Here is a 17,504-nt window from a genome sequence, read left to right on the forward strand (position 1 = left end):
ATATCAATTCACCCTGAGGGAAGACGGGAGGAGGCTCAAGTGGAGCATAAATGCAAGAATGGACAGTTTGGGCCAATTGGCCTGTTTCTGCACCATATATCCGATGTAATCCTATGTAATCTTAACAGGTCGATACACCCGTTCTTTATTATAAATGTTTGAGAGTAGAGTTTCCGCTTTGGGCACAATCAGAAAATTGCACCCAACATGCACTTGAACTCCCACTGGTTAGGTTAGGCTTCAAGTTTCCACTAAAATTCATTTGCATCATCACAAATGAAACAGTACAATTGGGCAGCATAAAAGGACATAAACTTTTTTTTTCCTTTAAGAAGTATTCCTTGATATATTTAAGAGAGTTAATCTGCTGTAGTTTCATTAATATAGCTGAAAATAGGTTTATCACCAAAAATAAGCATTTTTGCTCGGGGTATCCGGTACTCCACCAGGTGAGTAACCTGATTTAAACAAAAATGATTTAAAAAAATTATACTGAGCCATTAAGCAGTTTCATTGGTACACACTAGTCAGTTTCTTAGTGAATTAAATATTTTTTGATATGAAAAAGCATTTAAAACGTGTGTGTGTGTCGAAGAAAATCAGCACAATTTGAAGAGCTTTCCTGAACCAGTGCAATCAGTGGAAGTTTGACCTGGGGGTGTGGTCAGTTTTGTGGGCAAATTGAATCATGAACTAGCGTCAATGATCACGGAAACCACAAGTGGCTTTGGGCGTAACTCAGTGCATTTAACATTTTCTGATCTTTTCCGCTGGTTCCGCAGATACTGCCCAGATTGCGCTGGAATCTGGCCTCAAAACAAACAGAAACAAGCAGCAATTTCCGGCTCCCGATGATTCATTTTATGCTCATCATAGTGAAGGATATCACTGTGGTAGAATGAAAAATGTCCCATGGTAGGAATTGTGGTCTACGTCCACTTTCAGCAGCTTGCGACTGAACTGAAAGGCTCGAGGTCAGGCTTTGGGTCTCACTAGCATTTTATCCGTGAGCTGCGGGTAGCACCTGCACAGGCAACTCACGCATTGTGAAGACACAAATAAAAGCTTAAGGAATAGTTTCTTTACCTTGAGAACGAATTTATTGTGCAACTTGATACCTACTACAGTAAATATGAACTCGGTGGAGCCAGTAGAAAAACAAAAGATCAGAATCTTGACTCAATAGGGACCAACAAAAGTTAAGGACTGAAAGGAGGAGGTCGGTACAAATAAGCCATGTAGGTTGTGAATGAGGATTTAAATGAGACTGGAACTTTTGAAAAGCACTAGCCCACATTGGCCAACCTTAAACTGATTGAGGGTGTCGTTATGTATGTAATAAATCGATAAACTGAATACTGTAAACTAACACAGGTATAAACCTGGTTCTGCTTTATTAGGGCCCAAAGTGATTACATTACATGATGGCTTGCCTTTTATACCTGGGCCGCACACACGTGCGTACAGCCCAATGACCGCCGACAGTGGCGCCACTTGGTGGCGAGTAACCCCAAGCATACATACATGACAATATTCCCCTTTAAAATATTAGTAACAATCTTTTTACAAATTAAGATGGTCCGGGACTTTCCGCTCCCGAGTTGATCGTCTCAGTTCAACTCCAGCCTTGGGCGAGCGTTCTGAGTCTGCTATGACTGGGGGCTGGGTAGCCGATCTGATGGGAGTGGCAATGATCATGTCAGGGAAAGTCCAGATCCACTGACGACAGCAGAGTCCTCTGATGACTGAGGGTAGGTTGGTTGGTCACTGATTGTGTCTTCCTCAGACTGTTCTGGTTCATCCATGTGCCTGCATGTTTGCCCATTCTTAAGCTTGATGATAAACACTCTGTTACCCTTCTTAGCCATAACAGTACCGGTGATCCACTTGGGATATTGACCATAATTTAGTACATACACAGGATCGTTAACAGGAATGTCACGTGACACAGCAGCGCGATCATGATACCACTGCTGGCGTTGACGTCTGTATTAATGTGATTGTTCAAGTCAGGGTGGACAAGAGGGAGCTTGGTCTTGAGACCGCTCTTCATCAATAGTTCAGCAGGGGGGACCTCGGTAAGCGTGTGCGGTCTTATCCTGTAACTAAGCAATGTGCATGACAAGCGAGTCTGCAGTGAACCTTGAGTTACACGTTTCATACTCTGCTTGATGGTTTGGACAGCACACTCTGCTTGACCATTAGATGGGGGGTTGAATGGTGCTGACCTCACAAGTTTGATACCATTGAGTTTCATGAACTCTTGAAACTCCAGACTAGTGAAGCAAGGTCCGTTGTCGCTTACAACGATGTCGGGCAGACCATGAGTGGCAAACGTGACACAAAGGCTCTCAATGGTAGCTCTGGATGTACTGGATGACATAATTATACACTCTATCCACTTGGAATATGCATTCAACACAACTAAAAACATCTTTCCCAGGAAGGGACCGGCAAAGTCGATGTGGATCCTGGACCATGGTTTAGATGGCCACGACCACAGATTCAGCGGCGATTCCGCTGGTGCTTTACTTAGCTGCATGCAAGTGTTGCACTGATGCACACCTGATTCCAGATCAGAGTCAATTCCAGGCCACCATCCATGAGACCTGGCAATGACTTTCATCATGACAATACTGGGATGAGTGCTATGTATATCATGTACAAATTTCTCTCTGCCTTTCTTAGGCATAACAACACGATTACCCCACAGTAAACAATCTGACTGAATGGATAGTTTGTCTTTGCGACGGTTGTAAGGTTTGGTCTCATGACCCACTTGCTTGGGTATGGCAGACCAATCACCACTAAGGATACAACCTCTCACAACCGATTATATCGGGTCTTGGCTAGTCCAGGTCTTAACTTGTTGAGCCGTGACAGGGGTTCCTTCACTTTCAAAAGCATCCATAACTAACAGTAGGTCTGCAGGTTGTGGCAGCTCCACCTCCAGTGTGGGCAACAGCAGACGGCTCAGTGCATTGGCACAATTCTCGGTGCCAGGTCTATGGCGAATTACATAATCATAAGCAGATAATGTCAGCGCCCACCTCTGGATGCGGGACGATGCATTGGTATTTATACCTTTGTTTTCCGAAAACAATGAAATGAGTGGCTTGTGATCTGTTTCGAATTCAAACCAAAAACCAAACAGGTACCGATGCATCTTTTTAACCCCATACACATAGGCTTTTTTCTACCATAGTGTAGGCGCTTTCCGCCTTTGACAAACTTTTAGAAGCATACGCAACCGGTTGTAGTTTACCCGACTCATTAGCTTGTTAGAGCACGCAACCAACTTCATATGACAAAGCATTACAGGCAAATACAAGACTCTTACATGGATCATAATGTACCAGCAGCTTGTTAGAGCAAAGTAGATTAGTAGCTTTCTCAAAAGCTCTATCTTGAGACGCACCCCAAACCCAGTTGTTGCCTTTTTATAGCAGCATGTGCAGTGGCTCTAATGAAGTGCTCAATCTAGGTAGGAAATTACTGAAGTAGTTGAGTAGACCAAGGAATGAATGCAGCTCCATCACATTTTTGATGGCGTTGGTTTTCGAGTCCGTAGGCCTGATGCCATCAGCGGCAATTTTCTTCCCCAGGAATTCAACTTCCGGTGCCATGAAGACGCACTTCGAACACTTCAGTCTGAGTCCCACTTTGTCTAGATGATGTAGAACCTCTTCCAGGTTGTTCAGATGTTTGGCGGTGTCACGGCCTGTCACAAACAGTCCTTTATGAGTGTTGATGCACGTAAGTTTCTTTGACGTCTCGACCAGCTCCTGTGTCATGTAGGCCGACATCAGATCCAGTTTAGTGAACAAATTTCCCCTGCCTAGCGTTGCAAACAAGTCATCAGCCTTCGGTAACGGGTATTGATCCTGTTTCGAAACTTGGTTGATCGTAACCTTGTAATCTCCACAAATCCTGACAGTGCCATCACTCTTCAACACAGGAACAATGGGGCTGGCCCATTCATTAAATTCGACCGGTGATATGACCCCTTCACGCCGGAGTCTGTCCAGTTCGATTTTGACCTTCTCCCTCATCATGTATGGAACCGCCCGAGCTTTATAATGGATGGGTCTTGCATCCGAGTCCACATGGATCTGCATCTTGGTTCCCGTGAATTTACCGATGCCTGGTTCAAACAGTGAGGGGAACTTGCTCAGCATTTGAGCACATGGAATATCATCCTCCGACAACAACGCTTTGATATCGTTACAATTCCACTTGATTTTTTTCTAGCCAATTCCTGCCGAACAGCATTGGACCATTGCCTGGAATAATCCATAATGGTAAATCATGAACTGCACCACCATACGACACCTTGACTACTGCACTGCCACTCACCATTATGAGTTCTTTAGTGTACGTTCACAACTTGGCATTGACTGGACTCAGCTTCGGCCTTACAGCCTTAGTATCCCACAGCTTGTCGAATGTCCCCTGGCTCACTATTGATTGACTCGCACCCATGTCCAATTCCATCGGTAGCGGCACACCATTAAGTTTCACATTAATCATTATAGGTTGGCTCTTTGTTAGGAATGAATACAGTCCATACACTTCCTCCTCTGGTATCTCGGATTGCATATACAGATCCACACTATACTGGTCATCATCCTCCACGTGGTGTGTCGCAAAACTGTACACAATACTCCAGGTGTGGCCTCACCAAGGCCCTGTACAACTGCAGTAACACCTCCCTGCCCCTGTACTCAAATCCCCTCGCTATGAAGGCCAACATGCCATTTGCTTTCTTAACCGCCTGCTATACCTGCATGCCAACCTTCAATGACTGATGTACCATGACACCCAGGTCTCGTTGCACCTCCCCTTTTCCTAATCTGTCACCATTCAGATAATAGTCTGTCTCTCTGTTTTTACCACCAAAGTGGATAACCTCCCATTTATCCACATTATACTTCATCTGCCATGCATTTGCCCACTCACCGAACCTATCCAAGTCACTCTGCAGCCTCATAGCATCCTCCTCGCAGCTCACACTGCCACCCAACTTAGTGTCATCCACAAATTTGGAGATACTACACTTAATCCCCTCGTCTAAATCATTAATGTACAATGTGAACAGCTGGGGCCCCAGCACAGAACCTTGTGATACCCCACTAGTCACTGCCTGCCATTCAGAAAAGTACCCACTTACTCCTACTCTTTGCTTCCTGTGTGCCAACCAGTTCTCAATCCACGTCAGCACACTACCCCCAATCCCATGTGCTTTAACTTTGCACATTAATCTCTTGTGTGGGACCTTGTCGAAAGCCTTCTGAAAGTCCAAATACACCGCATCAACTGGTTCTCCCTTGTCCACTCTACTGGAAACATCCTCCAAAAATTCCAGAAGATTTGTCAAGCATGATTTCCCTTTCACAAATCCATGCTGACTTGGACCTATCATGTTACCTCTTTCCAAATGTGCTGCTATGATATCCTTAATAATTGATTCCATCATTTTACTCACTACCGATGTCAGGCTGACGGGTCTATAATTCCCTGTTTTCTCTCTCCCTCCTTTTTTAAAACATTGGCTATCCTCCACTCCATAGGAACTGATCCAGAGTCTATGGAATGTTGAAAAATGACTGTCAATGCATCCGCTATCTCCAAGGCCACCTCCTTAAGTACTCTGGGATGCAGTCCATCAGGCCCTGGGGATTTATCGGCCTTCAATCCCATCAATTTCCCCAACACAATTTCCCGACTAATAAGGATTTCCCTCAGTTCCTCCTTCTTACTTGACCCTCTGACCCCTTTTATATCCGGAAGGTTGTTTGTGTCCTCTTTAGTGAATACCGAACCAAAGTACTTATTCAATTGGTCTGCCATTTCTTTGTTCCCCGTTATGACTTCCCCTGATTCTGACTGCAGAGGACCTACGTTTGTCTTTACTAACCTTTTTCTCTTTACGTATCAATGGAAACTTTTGCAGTCCATCTTAATGTTCCCTGCAAGCTTCCTCTCGTACTCTATTTTCCCTGTCCTAATCAAACCCTTTGTCCTCCTCTGCTGAGTTCTAAATTTCTCCCAGTCCCTGGGTTCGCTGCTATTTCTGGCCAATTTGTATGCCACTTCCTTGGCTTTTATACTATCCCTGATTTCCCTTGATAGCCACGGTTGAGCCACCTTCCCTTTTTTATTTTTACGGCAGACAGGGATGTACAATTGTTGTAGTTCATCCATGCGGTCTCTAAATGTCTGCCATTGCCCATCCACTGTCAACCCCATAAGTATCATTCGCCAATCTATCCTAGCCAATTCACGCCTCATACCTTCAAAGTTACCCATGGTACACATGGTAAACATAACTATTTTGTGCAATAAGCAAATATTAGCTGCTCAATGGTTTCATTGCTAAATCCGTCGCCCAATATACAACAGAACCATACAGAACAAAGAGATGTCAGATCTCTAATCAGTGCTGAGGTAACTGGCCTCAGCTGGGCTGCTCTTCAACTCGGGAGAGAAAAACCCGTTCAGGGTTCAGCTCCCACTCACTATCCAGTGACTCCTTGAAACTGTACGATTGTGGTGGGCATCTGGTTTGATGTTGATACTCCCCAAGGTTGCATAGCCTGCTGACACTTACTGCCTGGGCTCATACCTGAAGAATGGCTACTTGGGAAAAGTGCTAGAGGGCACCCAGTACCATGCAATTGTTCCCAGCATGAGTCACCGGCTTCAGGAAAAGAGAGGATTTCATATATAAAAAAATACTGAGCAGCTAAATTACAATGCGCTAAACATTTGCTTGTGTAGCACCCATCATTTGGGTGCCACAGATGCCATTTTGGGTTAAAAATGGCGTTCAAGCAGTGCTTGCACACTTCTGGTGCGGGCAGCACTGAACGTCATTTTTGTGAGTGTTATGTATTTAACCCCTTGTAACCTGTATTACACTACCACCAGAGGGCCTACCTGTTGGAAACCCGAGGGATCCCAGCATCCCTTGGTAGCACGGTATATAAGCAGGTCACCCATGAGGTACCTGCACTCTGGAGTCTTATTAAAGGAGCTAAGGTCACACTTGCTCATTGTACACAGCACTCAGTTTCATCCTTTATTATGAGCATAGCAGTGACGGCATCAGGGTCACCGCTGGGAGTGTGCGGCGGAAGTATGCAGACTACGCAGATTGTGACATCAGTCAGCCTGCAATGCTGATTGACGTCAGCGCTGCCATTTTCAACCTCAACGCTGGAGCTGACTCCCTTTCTTGACTTCGCATAGCTGAACACATGTTCATCAGCAGGAAGGACCCCACACCAGCGATATTTAAAGGGATCATCACCTGCTTACAGGTGAGGTGCTGATTAATTAATACTAGCTGTTGCTGATTTTGTTGAGGCGCTTGATGCTTTCTGGACTTCATAAGGTTGCCTAAATCTACAAGGAGTGATGTGGTAGATGTGCAAGGACTTGGTATTGTCTTGCAAGGTTTCTACTCAGACCAGTTGTTCCTCGACCCAGGTCCAGTCGTTTGCATCCCCTTTGGTCTGCAGCATGGCAGGGAAAATGAGCAGAGATGACACAGAGCAGGACAAGCTGCTAGAAGAGGCAGAAGGAAGAATGGGGGAATGGATCTCAGCAGGAAGCCATATCCTCTCAGGGTCTTCAAGGAGCAATACTCCTACCTCAAATTCAGTGAGGAATGGTGCATGCGATGTCTCTGTTTTACCAAGTAGGTGCTCACTGAAATCTGCCACATGCTGCAGGCTGACCTACAGCCTCAGTCTGGGGTGAGCACGGCATTGCCAGTGGCTGTAAAGGTGACCGTGGCTTTGAACTTCTTTGCACTGGGCTTCTTCTAGGCTGGAGCAGGTGCCATCTGTAACATCATCATCATCATCATAATCATCATCATCATCATCATAGGTGGTCCCTCGTATCAAGATGACTTGCTTCCACGCCAAAAAGGGATGAGTTCACAGGTGTTTCAATGAAGGTCCCGAATTATGTGTTGAAGGGTGGAAGATGCCTGTGCATAGATTTTTTTAATGTGTGCTGGCCGATGCACATCAGCCACCACATGGGCTTGACAGAGCTAAGACTTGGTCCTGTGGCAAGGATTAATCCAGACGACTGGAGACCAGCTCTGCTGCACGGACCTAGTGCGCACACATATCGCAGTGTGGGCTGGCCCATGCTGCCCCTGGGCCCTCACCTCTTCTGGGCCCCGAACTCACGCCTCTCCTGGGCCCCGATCACATCGCTCCATGATCACTCACCACTCCTGCACCCCAACCTCGCCGCTCCTGCTGTACCTGCCCACGCTCCAGTTAGCGTACAGAGGAAGTGTTCAATGTTTGGGGTTCAGGGGTTTGAACATAAGACCGTTTCAGATTTCTCCATCCCCTTCGTAAATAAACAGGGCTGGGGGACAGGGGTGCGTATTATAAAACTAACTGACTTGAGAATCATGGTTGTGTTTTTATCCGATCGATTCGTGAGTGACTGGGAGAGTCCTGTCATTTGGACAGAACATCTCCAGTATTTTTCATTTTTACCCTTTCTAATATTTTATTTCAATTGGGGATGAGAAACAAAGCTCAGAAATCCTGGAGACAGAATGAGGTATTGGTGTACAGTACGGATTATGATCAGTGCTCCCTGTAAGGCGCGCAAAAAACACGCTGGACACTTAAATGTTAATTTGTTTTGGGTGCCCATCTGTAACATCTCCCAGTTCACTGTCCACTCCTGTATAGGGTAGGCGAGTGAGGCTCTGTATGCAATGAGAGCTGAATAAATGTCATTCTCTCTTGCCAGAGAGAAGCAGGCAGAGCGAGCACACAGCTACACCAGATTAGCAGGATTCCCCATGGTGGAGTGTGCCATTACCTGTACACACGTCGTTTTGCGGGCGCTGCATCTCAACTCGTAGATGTACTGCCACTGCAAGGGATTCCACTCCTTCATTGTCCAGCAAGTATGCAACAATAATCAACGAATCATGCAAGTCAATGCTCGGTATCCTGACAGCAGTCATTATGCCTTCATTCTATGGCAGTCTACTGTACCTTCAGCATTTGAGTCACCATGACAAACCAAAGGGAGGCTACTGGGTGACAAGGGCTATCTGCTGACCACATGGCTTCATGACTCTGCTGTGTGCCACCTTGTCCTGCTGTGTGATGTGGGTTTGAGGTTTGCAGCAGTGGTAAGTGTGTGAGGGTGAGATGGAATATATGACTATGAGGTTTGAGTCATGATCAATAGAGATTGTTGGTAGGTGAGTAATAGCAGTGTGGTGAATTGAACACTGTGTGAGGCTAGTGGTGCAGTTGGTGGGATAAGACATTTGAAGATGCATTCACTGACCTTAACGATTCTATAAGGTCATAGAACTTCTTCCAGCACAGCATCCAGGTCTCGGGGCAACACTGTTGGCATTGGCCACCATGGCTAGCTGCTTTCACTGCCTTTGCTGTGTCTGTCTGGAGAACCTCTTGGACCCCTTTGGAAACAGAACCTCTCTCCTCCTCTCCACTTCCTGTACTAAGGTCTCTCGTGCTGCATCTTAGAACTTTGGAGCCATCTCTCTGGCCTATTGTTCCATTGCTGAATGTTTTCCAGTTGAAACTGCCTTCTGGAATGGCTTCCAGCATCTGGTTTCATCAAAATGCACCCCCCCCCTTTAAGAGGTGCAGGTTGGCTTTAAGAAATGCAGGCTAGCTTTAATTAGTGCTAGCCTCTCATAGACTTAGGTCCCTACTGAGTGTGCACCCACTCAGCAGCACGTTCAGTGCTGGGCTGCACACCACTATTGTTTACATTAGCAGGCAGCACCAAGTTTGCGTGCTGCTTGCATTACTTTGAACAGGCATCACGATCCCTGTGCCTATTTTCAGAGCTATCAAATTTTTACCCCAGTATCTATAATTTTAGCATTTTTTTTAGTTTTGATTTCTGCTGTTTCAATAACAAAACTTTCACCACTACAGGTTCGATATGAAATTATAAACTATGTTAAAACGAGTATGGTAAGTTCTCCACTGTGCAAACCAAGCAGCCCTTTTGTGCTTGAAGAAGACAATAACATAGAGAATGTCAACAATTTGAAAGCTGTTACATCAGTTTTAAAGTGAATTCTGCTTTGTCATTTGCATACCAAAGGCTTTTCACTACATCGCAGGTCGAGTGAGTATATAAAAAGAACAAGTACTGCAACATCTGACATCACTTGCAACAAGCTATTCCTCAGAAGCAGCTGCAAAATGGGAAAGGTAGGTCTCATTTTCCAAACTACTGCCTCTGGCCTGCAGACCTAGGTATTGAATTCGGACTTGACAAAGGTGCACCCAGCCCAGTCAACCCTACAAAATCTTCCTCATTAACATATGCGAGAGCTGTCCCACAGACTAGTCAAGCAACAGCCTGACATAGTCATACTCACAGAATCATACCTTTCAGCAACATCCCAGACTCCTCCATTACCATTCCTGGGTATGGCCTATCCCAGCGGCAGGACAGACCCAGTAGAGGAGGTGGCTCAGTGGTATACAGTTGTTAGGGAGTGGCCCCGGGAGTCCTCAACATTTATTCCGGACCCAATGAAGTTTCATGGTATCAGGTGAAATATGGGCAAGGATATTTCCTGTTGATTACCTCCTGCCATCCTCCCTCAGCTGATTAATCATGTTGAACACCACTTGGAAGAAGAATGGAGGTTAGCAAGGGCACAGAATGTACCTGAATGGGGGACTTCTATTTCAACGACCAAACGTGGCTCAGAAGCACAACTACTGACCGAACTGGTTGAATCCTGAAGGACATAGCTGCCAGACTGAGCATGCTCCAGATGGTGACAGAACTAACGTGAGGGAAAAACATACTTGGCCTGTTCCTCACCAATCTACCTGTCGCAGATGCATCTGTCCATGACAGCATTGGTAGGAGTGACCACTGCACAGTCCTTGTCTTCCCACTGAGGGCATCCTCCATCGTGTTGTGTGTCACTACCATCGCGCTAAATGGGATAGGATTCAGAATAGATCTAGTAGCTCAAAACTGGGCATCCATGAGGCGCTGTGGGCCATTAGCAGCAGCAAAATTGTAGTTCACCACAATCTGTAACCCGAGTGGATCGGCATTTCTCTCACTCTACCATTACCACCCAGCCAGGGGACCAAACCTGGTTCAATGAAGAGTATCAGGAAATAGCATGAGGCGTACCTTAAAATGAGGTGCCAACCTGGTGAAGCTACAAAACAGGACTACGTGCATACTAAACAGCTGAAGCAGTATGTTATAGACAAAGCCAAGCGATCCCATAACCAACAGGTCAGATCAAAGGTCTGCAGTCCTGCCAAATCCAGTCATGAATGGTGGTGGACAATTAAACAACTAATGGGAGGAGGAGGCTACATGAACATCCCCATCCTCAGTGATAGCAGAGCTCAGCACGTGAGTGCAAAAGACAAGACTGAGGCAGTCAAAACCATCTTCAGCCAGAAATGCCAAGTGGATGAACAATCTCGGCCTCCTCCTGAGGTCCCCACCATCACAGAAGCTAGTCTTCAACCAATTTGATTTACTCCACGTGACATCAAGAAACGTCTGAATGCACTAGGTACAGCAAAGGCCCCGACAACATCCTGGCTATAATGCCGGAGACTTGTGCTCCAGAACTAATCGCAATTCTAGCTGTTTCAGTATAACTACAACACTTGCATATACCCGACAATTACTTCTCCATCAGTTTACTTTCAATCATCAGCAAAGTGATGGAAGGTATCATCGACAGTGCTATCAAGTGGCACTTACTCACCAATACCCTGATCACCGATGCTCAGTTTGGGTTCTGCCAGGACCACTCAGCTCCAGATCTCATTATAGCCTTGGTCTAAACATGGACAAAAGGGCTGAATTCCAGAAGTGAGGTGAGAGTCCTCGGCCCAACCATCTTCAGCTGCATCAATAATGACCATCCCACCATTATAAGGTCAGAAGTGTGGGCGTTCGCTAATGATTGCACAGAGTTCTGTTCCATCTCCAATTCCTCTGATGATGAAGCAGTCCGTGCCTGCAGGCAGCAAGACCCGGACAATGTCCAGGCTTGGGCTGATAAGTAGCAAGTAACCTTCACATAGAAACATAGAAACGTAGAAAATAGGAGCAGTAGTAGGCCATTCAGTCCTTCGAGCCTGCAGTGCCATTCAATATGATCATGGCTGATCCTCTATCTCAACACCATATTCCGGTTTTCTTCCTATGCCCCTTCATGCCTTTTGTTTCTAGAAATCTATCTATCTTCTTTTAAATATATTCAGTGATTTGGCCTCCACAGCCTTCTGTGGTAGAGAATTCCACAGGTTCACCACCCTCTGAGTAAAGAAATTTCTCCTCATCTCAGTCCTAAATTTCCCATCATGTATCCTGCGACAGTGACACCTTGTTCTAGACTTACTAGCCAGGGGAAACATCCCGCATCCAGTCCATCCAACCCCGTCAGAATGTTACACGTTTCAATGAGATCCCCTCTCATTCTTCTAAACTCTAGTGAATACAGGCCTAGTCGACCCAATTTCTCCTCATAAGACAGTCCTGCCATCCCAGGAATCCATCTGGTGAACCTTCGCTACACTCCCTCTATTGCAAGTATATCCTTTCTTAGGTAAGGAGACCAAAACTGCACACAATACTCCAGGTGCGGTCTCATCAAGGCCCGGTAAAATTGTAGTATGACATCCTTGCTCCTGTACTCAAATCCTCTTGCAATGAAGGCCAACATACCATTTGCCTTCCTAACTGCTTGCTGCACCTGCATGTTTGCTTTCAATGACTGGTGTACAAGGACACCCAGGTCCCTTTGTACATCGACATTTCCCAAGCTATCACCATTTAAATAATACTTTGTCTTTATGTTTTTCCTACCAAAGTGGATAACTTCACATTTATCCATGTTATACTGCATCTGCCATGTGTTTGCCCACTCAATCAACCTATCTAAATTGCCTTGCAGCGTCTTTGCATCCTCCTCACAACTCACAATCCCACCTAGTTTTGTGTCGTCAGCAAACTTGGAAATATTACATTTGGTTCCCGTCATCCAAATAATTTACATATATTGTGAATAGCTGGGCCCAAGCACTGATCCCTGTGGTACCCCATCAGTCACTGCCCTACAACACGAAAAAGACCCGTTTATTCCTCTCTCTTTCCTGTCAGTTAACCAATTTTCAATCCATGCCAGTATATTACTCCCAATCCTATGTGCTTTAATTTTGCATACTAACCTCTTATGTGGGACTTTATCAAAGGCCTTCTGAAAATCCAAATACACGACATCTACTGGTTCTCCCTTATCTATTCTATCAATTGCACCCTCAAAAAACTCCAGTAGGTTTGTCAAACACGACTTTCCTTTCATAAATCCATGCTGACTTTGTCTAATCCCGTTGATATTATCCAAGTATGCCATTATCACATTCTTTATAATAGACACTAGCATTTTCCCTTCTACTGATGTTAAGCTAACCTGTAGTTCCCGTTTTCTCTCTCCCTCCTTTTTTAAATAGTGAGATTACATTTGCCACCCTCCAATCTGCAGGAACTGTTCCATTATCTCTAGAATTTTGGAAGATGACAACCAATGCATCCACTATTTCCATGGCTACCTCTTTTTGTACTCTGGGGTGCAGATTTTCAGGCCTTGAGGATTTATCGGTTTTCAGTCCCATAAGTTTCTACAGCACTATTTTCTTACTAATAATCATTTCCTTTTGTGGTATATGAAATGATACAATGAACTCCAGACTGTGAACTAGTGATGAGGTGTAACCTGGTCAGTCTTTAATGGCTTCCAGAAGTGAAGATACAAAGGGTGAAGTTCAGGTTATATACCGGGCCCAACACGAGTGTATCCATGACCCTAGGACCTCCAACGGTAGTGCCCCCTGTTGGTGAGCAGACATTATGTACATACAGTACATCATTCCCCCCCACAGTTCTTGGCATGAGTCCATATTACAAGTTCAGACGGTCCGGAGCCCTTCGCTCTCTGGTTGACCATCTCAGTACAGTCCCAATGCTTTCTGAATCTCTCACAACTTGGGGCTGGGTGTTGACCACAGTAGGTTCTTCTGATGGCTGGACGTGAGTTGATTTGTCGTCTAAACTCGCAGTGTCTTCTTCCAACTGTTCCGGTTCGTCAGTGTGTCTTAGTTTGATGTGATCAATGTGTTTCCTGCACTTCTGCCCATTCTTGAGCTTAATTATATACACCCGGTTACACTCCTTATCCGTAACATTGCCCGGGAGCCACTTGGGCCCTTGACCATTGTTAAGTACATACACTGGGTCATTTACAGATATGTCGTGTGACACTGCGGCGCGGTCGTGATACCACTGCTGGTGTTGAGGTCGGGTTTTGACATGATCGTTAAGGTCAGGATGGACTAGTGAGAGCCTGGTTTTGAGATCTCTCTTCATTAATAGTTCTGCAGGCGGGACCCCGGTGAACGTGTGTGGCCTTGTCCTGTAATTGAGCAGTATGCGTGACAGGCGTGTCTGCAAGGAACCGTGAGTTACTTGTTTCAGGCTTTGCCTGATGGTTTGAACTGCCCACTCCACTTGACCATTGGATGTGGATTTGAACGGAGCTGACCTCACATGTTTTATGCCGTTGCGTTTCATGAACTCTTGAAACTCCAGGCTCGTGAAACATTGTCCGTTGTCGCTGACAGCGAAGTCTGGCAGACCATGTGTGGAAAACATGGCTCTCAGGTTCTCAATGGTGGCTGTGGAAGTGCTGGATGACATGATCACACATTCTATCCATTTGGAGTATGCATCCACCACCACAAAAAACATTTTACCGAGGAAGGGGCCCGCAAAGTCGATCTAGATTCTAGACCACAGTTTGGATGGCCATGACCACAGACTGAGCGGAGCTTTCTTTGGGGCATTGCTTAACTGCATGCAAGTGCTGCACTGATGCATGCATGACTCTAAGTCCCAGTCAATGCCAGGCCACCAAACTTGGGACCTGGCTATGGCCTTCATCATGACAATACCGGGATGCATACAAATCTCGCCCTGCCTTTCTTGGGCATTACAACACGATTACCCCACAGTAAACAGTCGGACTGGATGGAAAGCTCATCTTTGCGACGGCTTTATGGTTTGGTTTCATCACCTATTTCCTTGAGGATGGTCGACCAGTCCCCGTTAAGAACAGAACGTTTTACAACCGATAGGGTCGGATCCTGGCTGGTCCAGGTCTTAACTTGTTGAGTAGTGACAGGCGACCCTTCACTCTCAAAGGCATCCATGACCATGAGTAGCTCTGTGGGCATTGGCGTTTCCACCTCCGTGGGAACGGTAACCGGCTCAATGCATCAGCGCAGTTGACGGTGTCTCGTCTATGGCGAATGACATAATCATAGGTAGATAATGTCAGCGCCCACCTCTGGATGCGGGATGACGCATTGGTATTGATTGGAGAGTGGTGAACCTGTGGAATTCTCTACCACAGAAAGTAGTTGAGGCCAATTCACTAAATATATTCAAAAGGGAGTTAGATGAAGTCCTTACTACTCGGGGGATCAAGGGTTATGGCGAGAAAGCAGGAAGGGGGTACTGAAGTTTCATGTTCAGCCATGAACTCATTGAATGGCGGTGCAGGCTAGAAGGGCTGAATGGCCTGCTCCTGCACCTATTTTCTATGTTTCTATGTTTCTATACCTTTATGTTCCGAGAACAACGATATAAGTGGCTTGTGATCGGTTTCCAGCTCGAAGCGAAGCCTAAACAGGTACTGGTGCATTTTTTTTACCCCATAAACACATGCTAAAGCCTCTTTCTCTACCATGCCGTAGGCTCTTTCCACCTTGGAAAGGCTTTGAGACGTGTATGCAACTGGTTTTAGTTTGCCTGACTCATTGGCTTGCTGGAGTATGCAGCCGACCCCATAGGATGACGCATCACAGCAAAACTAGACGCTTGCATGGGTCATACAGTACCAGGAACGCAACAGATTTCTAGCCTTCTCAAAAGCTCTGTCTTGAAGTTCACCCCACACCCAGTCGTCTCCTTTCCTGAGCAGCTTGTGCAAAAGCTCTACTACTGTGCTCACTTTGGGTAAGAAGTTACCAAAGTAGTTGAGAAGACCCAGGAACGAACACAGCTCCGTCACATTCTGGGGCCTGGGCGCATTTTTGATGGCCACTGTTTTCGCATCTGTAAGCATGATTCCATCTGCAGCAATCTTTCATCCAAGGAATTCGACCTCTGGTGCCATGAAAATGCACTTCGAATGTTTCAGCCTTAGTCCCACTTTGTCCAGACGACGCAGAACCTCTTCCAGATTGTGCAGGTGCTCGGCGGTGTCACGACCTGTGACTAGGATGTCGTCTTGGAATACCATGGTCCTGGGGACGGATTTCAATAGGCTCTCCATGTTTCTCTGAAATATGGCTGCCGCCGAACGAATGCCAAAAGGGCACCTGTTGTAAACAAACAGTCCTTTGTGCGTGTTGATGCACGTAAGTTTCTTTGATGATTCAACCAGTTCCTGTGTCATGTAGGCCAACGTTAGATCCAATTTGGTGAACGATTTTCCCCTGGCTAGCGTTGCAAACAGGTCATCAGCTTTCAGTAGCGGGTACTGATCTTGTTTCAAAACTCGGTTGATCATGATCTTGTAGTCTCCACAAATCCTGACCGTGCCATCGCTCTTTAACACCAGAACAATGGGGTTGGCCCATTCATTAAATTCGACCGGTGAGATGACCCCCTCGCATTAAATTCGAGCCTGTCCAATTCGCGCTCGACCTTTTCTCTCATCATGTGCGGGACCCCCCTGGCTTTGTGATGGATGGGCCTTGCGTCTGGGCCTAGGTGAATCTGAGACTTATTTTCTCGAGCCATCTCCTGCCGAATAATGATGGACCGTTGCCCGGGATAATCCATAACGGTAGATCATGAACCGCTCCCTCGTACGACACTCTTACTGCTGCGCTACTGATCACTGGTATAAGCTCTTTGGTGTTGGTACACAACTTTGCATTTATTCGACTCTCTGCATTGGGTCTCTCTGCATTGGGTCTCTCTGCATTGGTCTCCCACAGCTTTTTGAAAGTCCTCTAGCTCATTAACGATTGACTCGCACCTGTGTCTAATTCCATGGATACCGGCACGCCGTTTAATTTTACCTCCATCATTATTGATTGGCTCTTTGTTAGTAATTTTACCTCCATCATTATCATTTGGCTCTTTGTTAGGAATGCATGTACGCTATACATTTCCTCCTCGGAGCTCTCAAATGCCTCTGGCTGCATCGTCAGATCTACGCTTAATTGATCATTTGAGCGGCTCCTGTTCTCACATACGCAGTCGAGTAAGCCCTCGATGGCAAACTTTGAGCGGCTCCCATTCTTGCATATGCAGTCGAGTAGGCCCTCGATGGTGAACTTTGAGCGGCTCCCGGTCTTGCAGACGCAGTCGAATAGACCCTGCCATGTGCAGCTCTGCTGGCCTTC

The 17,504-nt window shown here is 46.0% G+C and overlaps 1 protein-coding gene across 1 annotated transcript in view; it reads left to right on the top strand.

Moving 5' to 3' along the window:
* The window catches only part of LOC139259970 (gamma-crystallin S-1-like), a 68,000-nt gene that overhangs the window by 46,490 nt on the left and 4,006 nt on the right, over window positions 1–17,504 (top strand). Inside the window, exon 2 of the mRNA XM_070875982.1 lies at window positions 10,138–10,247. Coding sequence (XP_070732083.1) covers window positions 10,239–10,247 — 9 coding nt within the window. The 5' untranslated portion in view covers window positions 10,138–10,238. The remainder of the gene's footprint in view (window positions 1–10,137; window positions 10,248–17,504) is intronic.

This window comes from Pristiophorus japonicus, chromosome 3, assembly GCF_044704955.1.
Source record: "Pristiophorus japonicus isolate sPriJap1 chromosome 3, sPriJap1.hap1, whole genome shotgun sequence".
In the NCBI taxonomy this organism is placed as follows: domain Eukaryota; kingdom Metazoa; phylum Chordata; class Chondrichthyes; family Pristiophoridae; genus Pristiophorus; species Pristiophorus japonicus.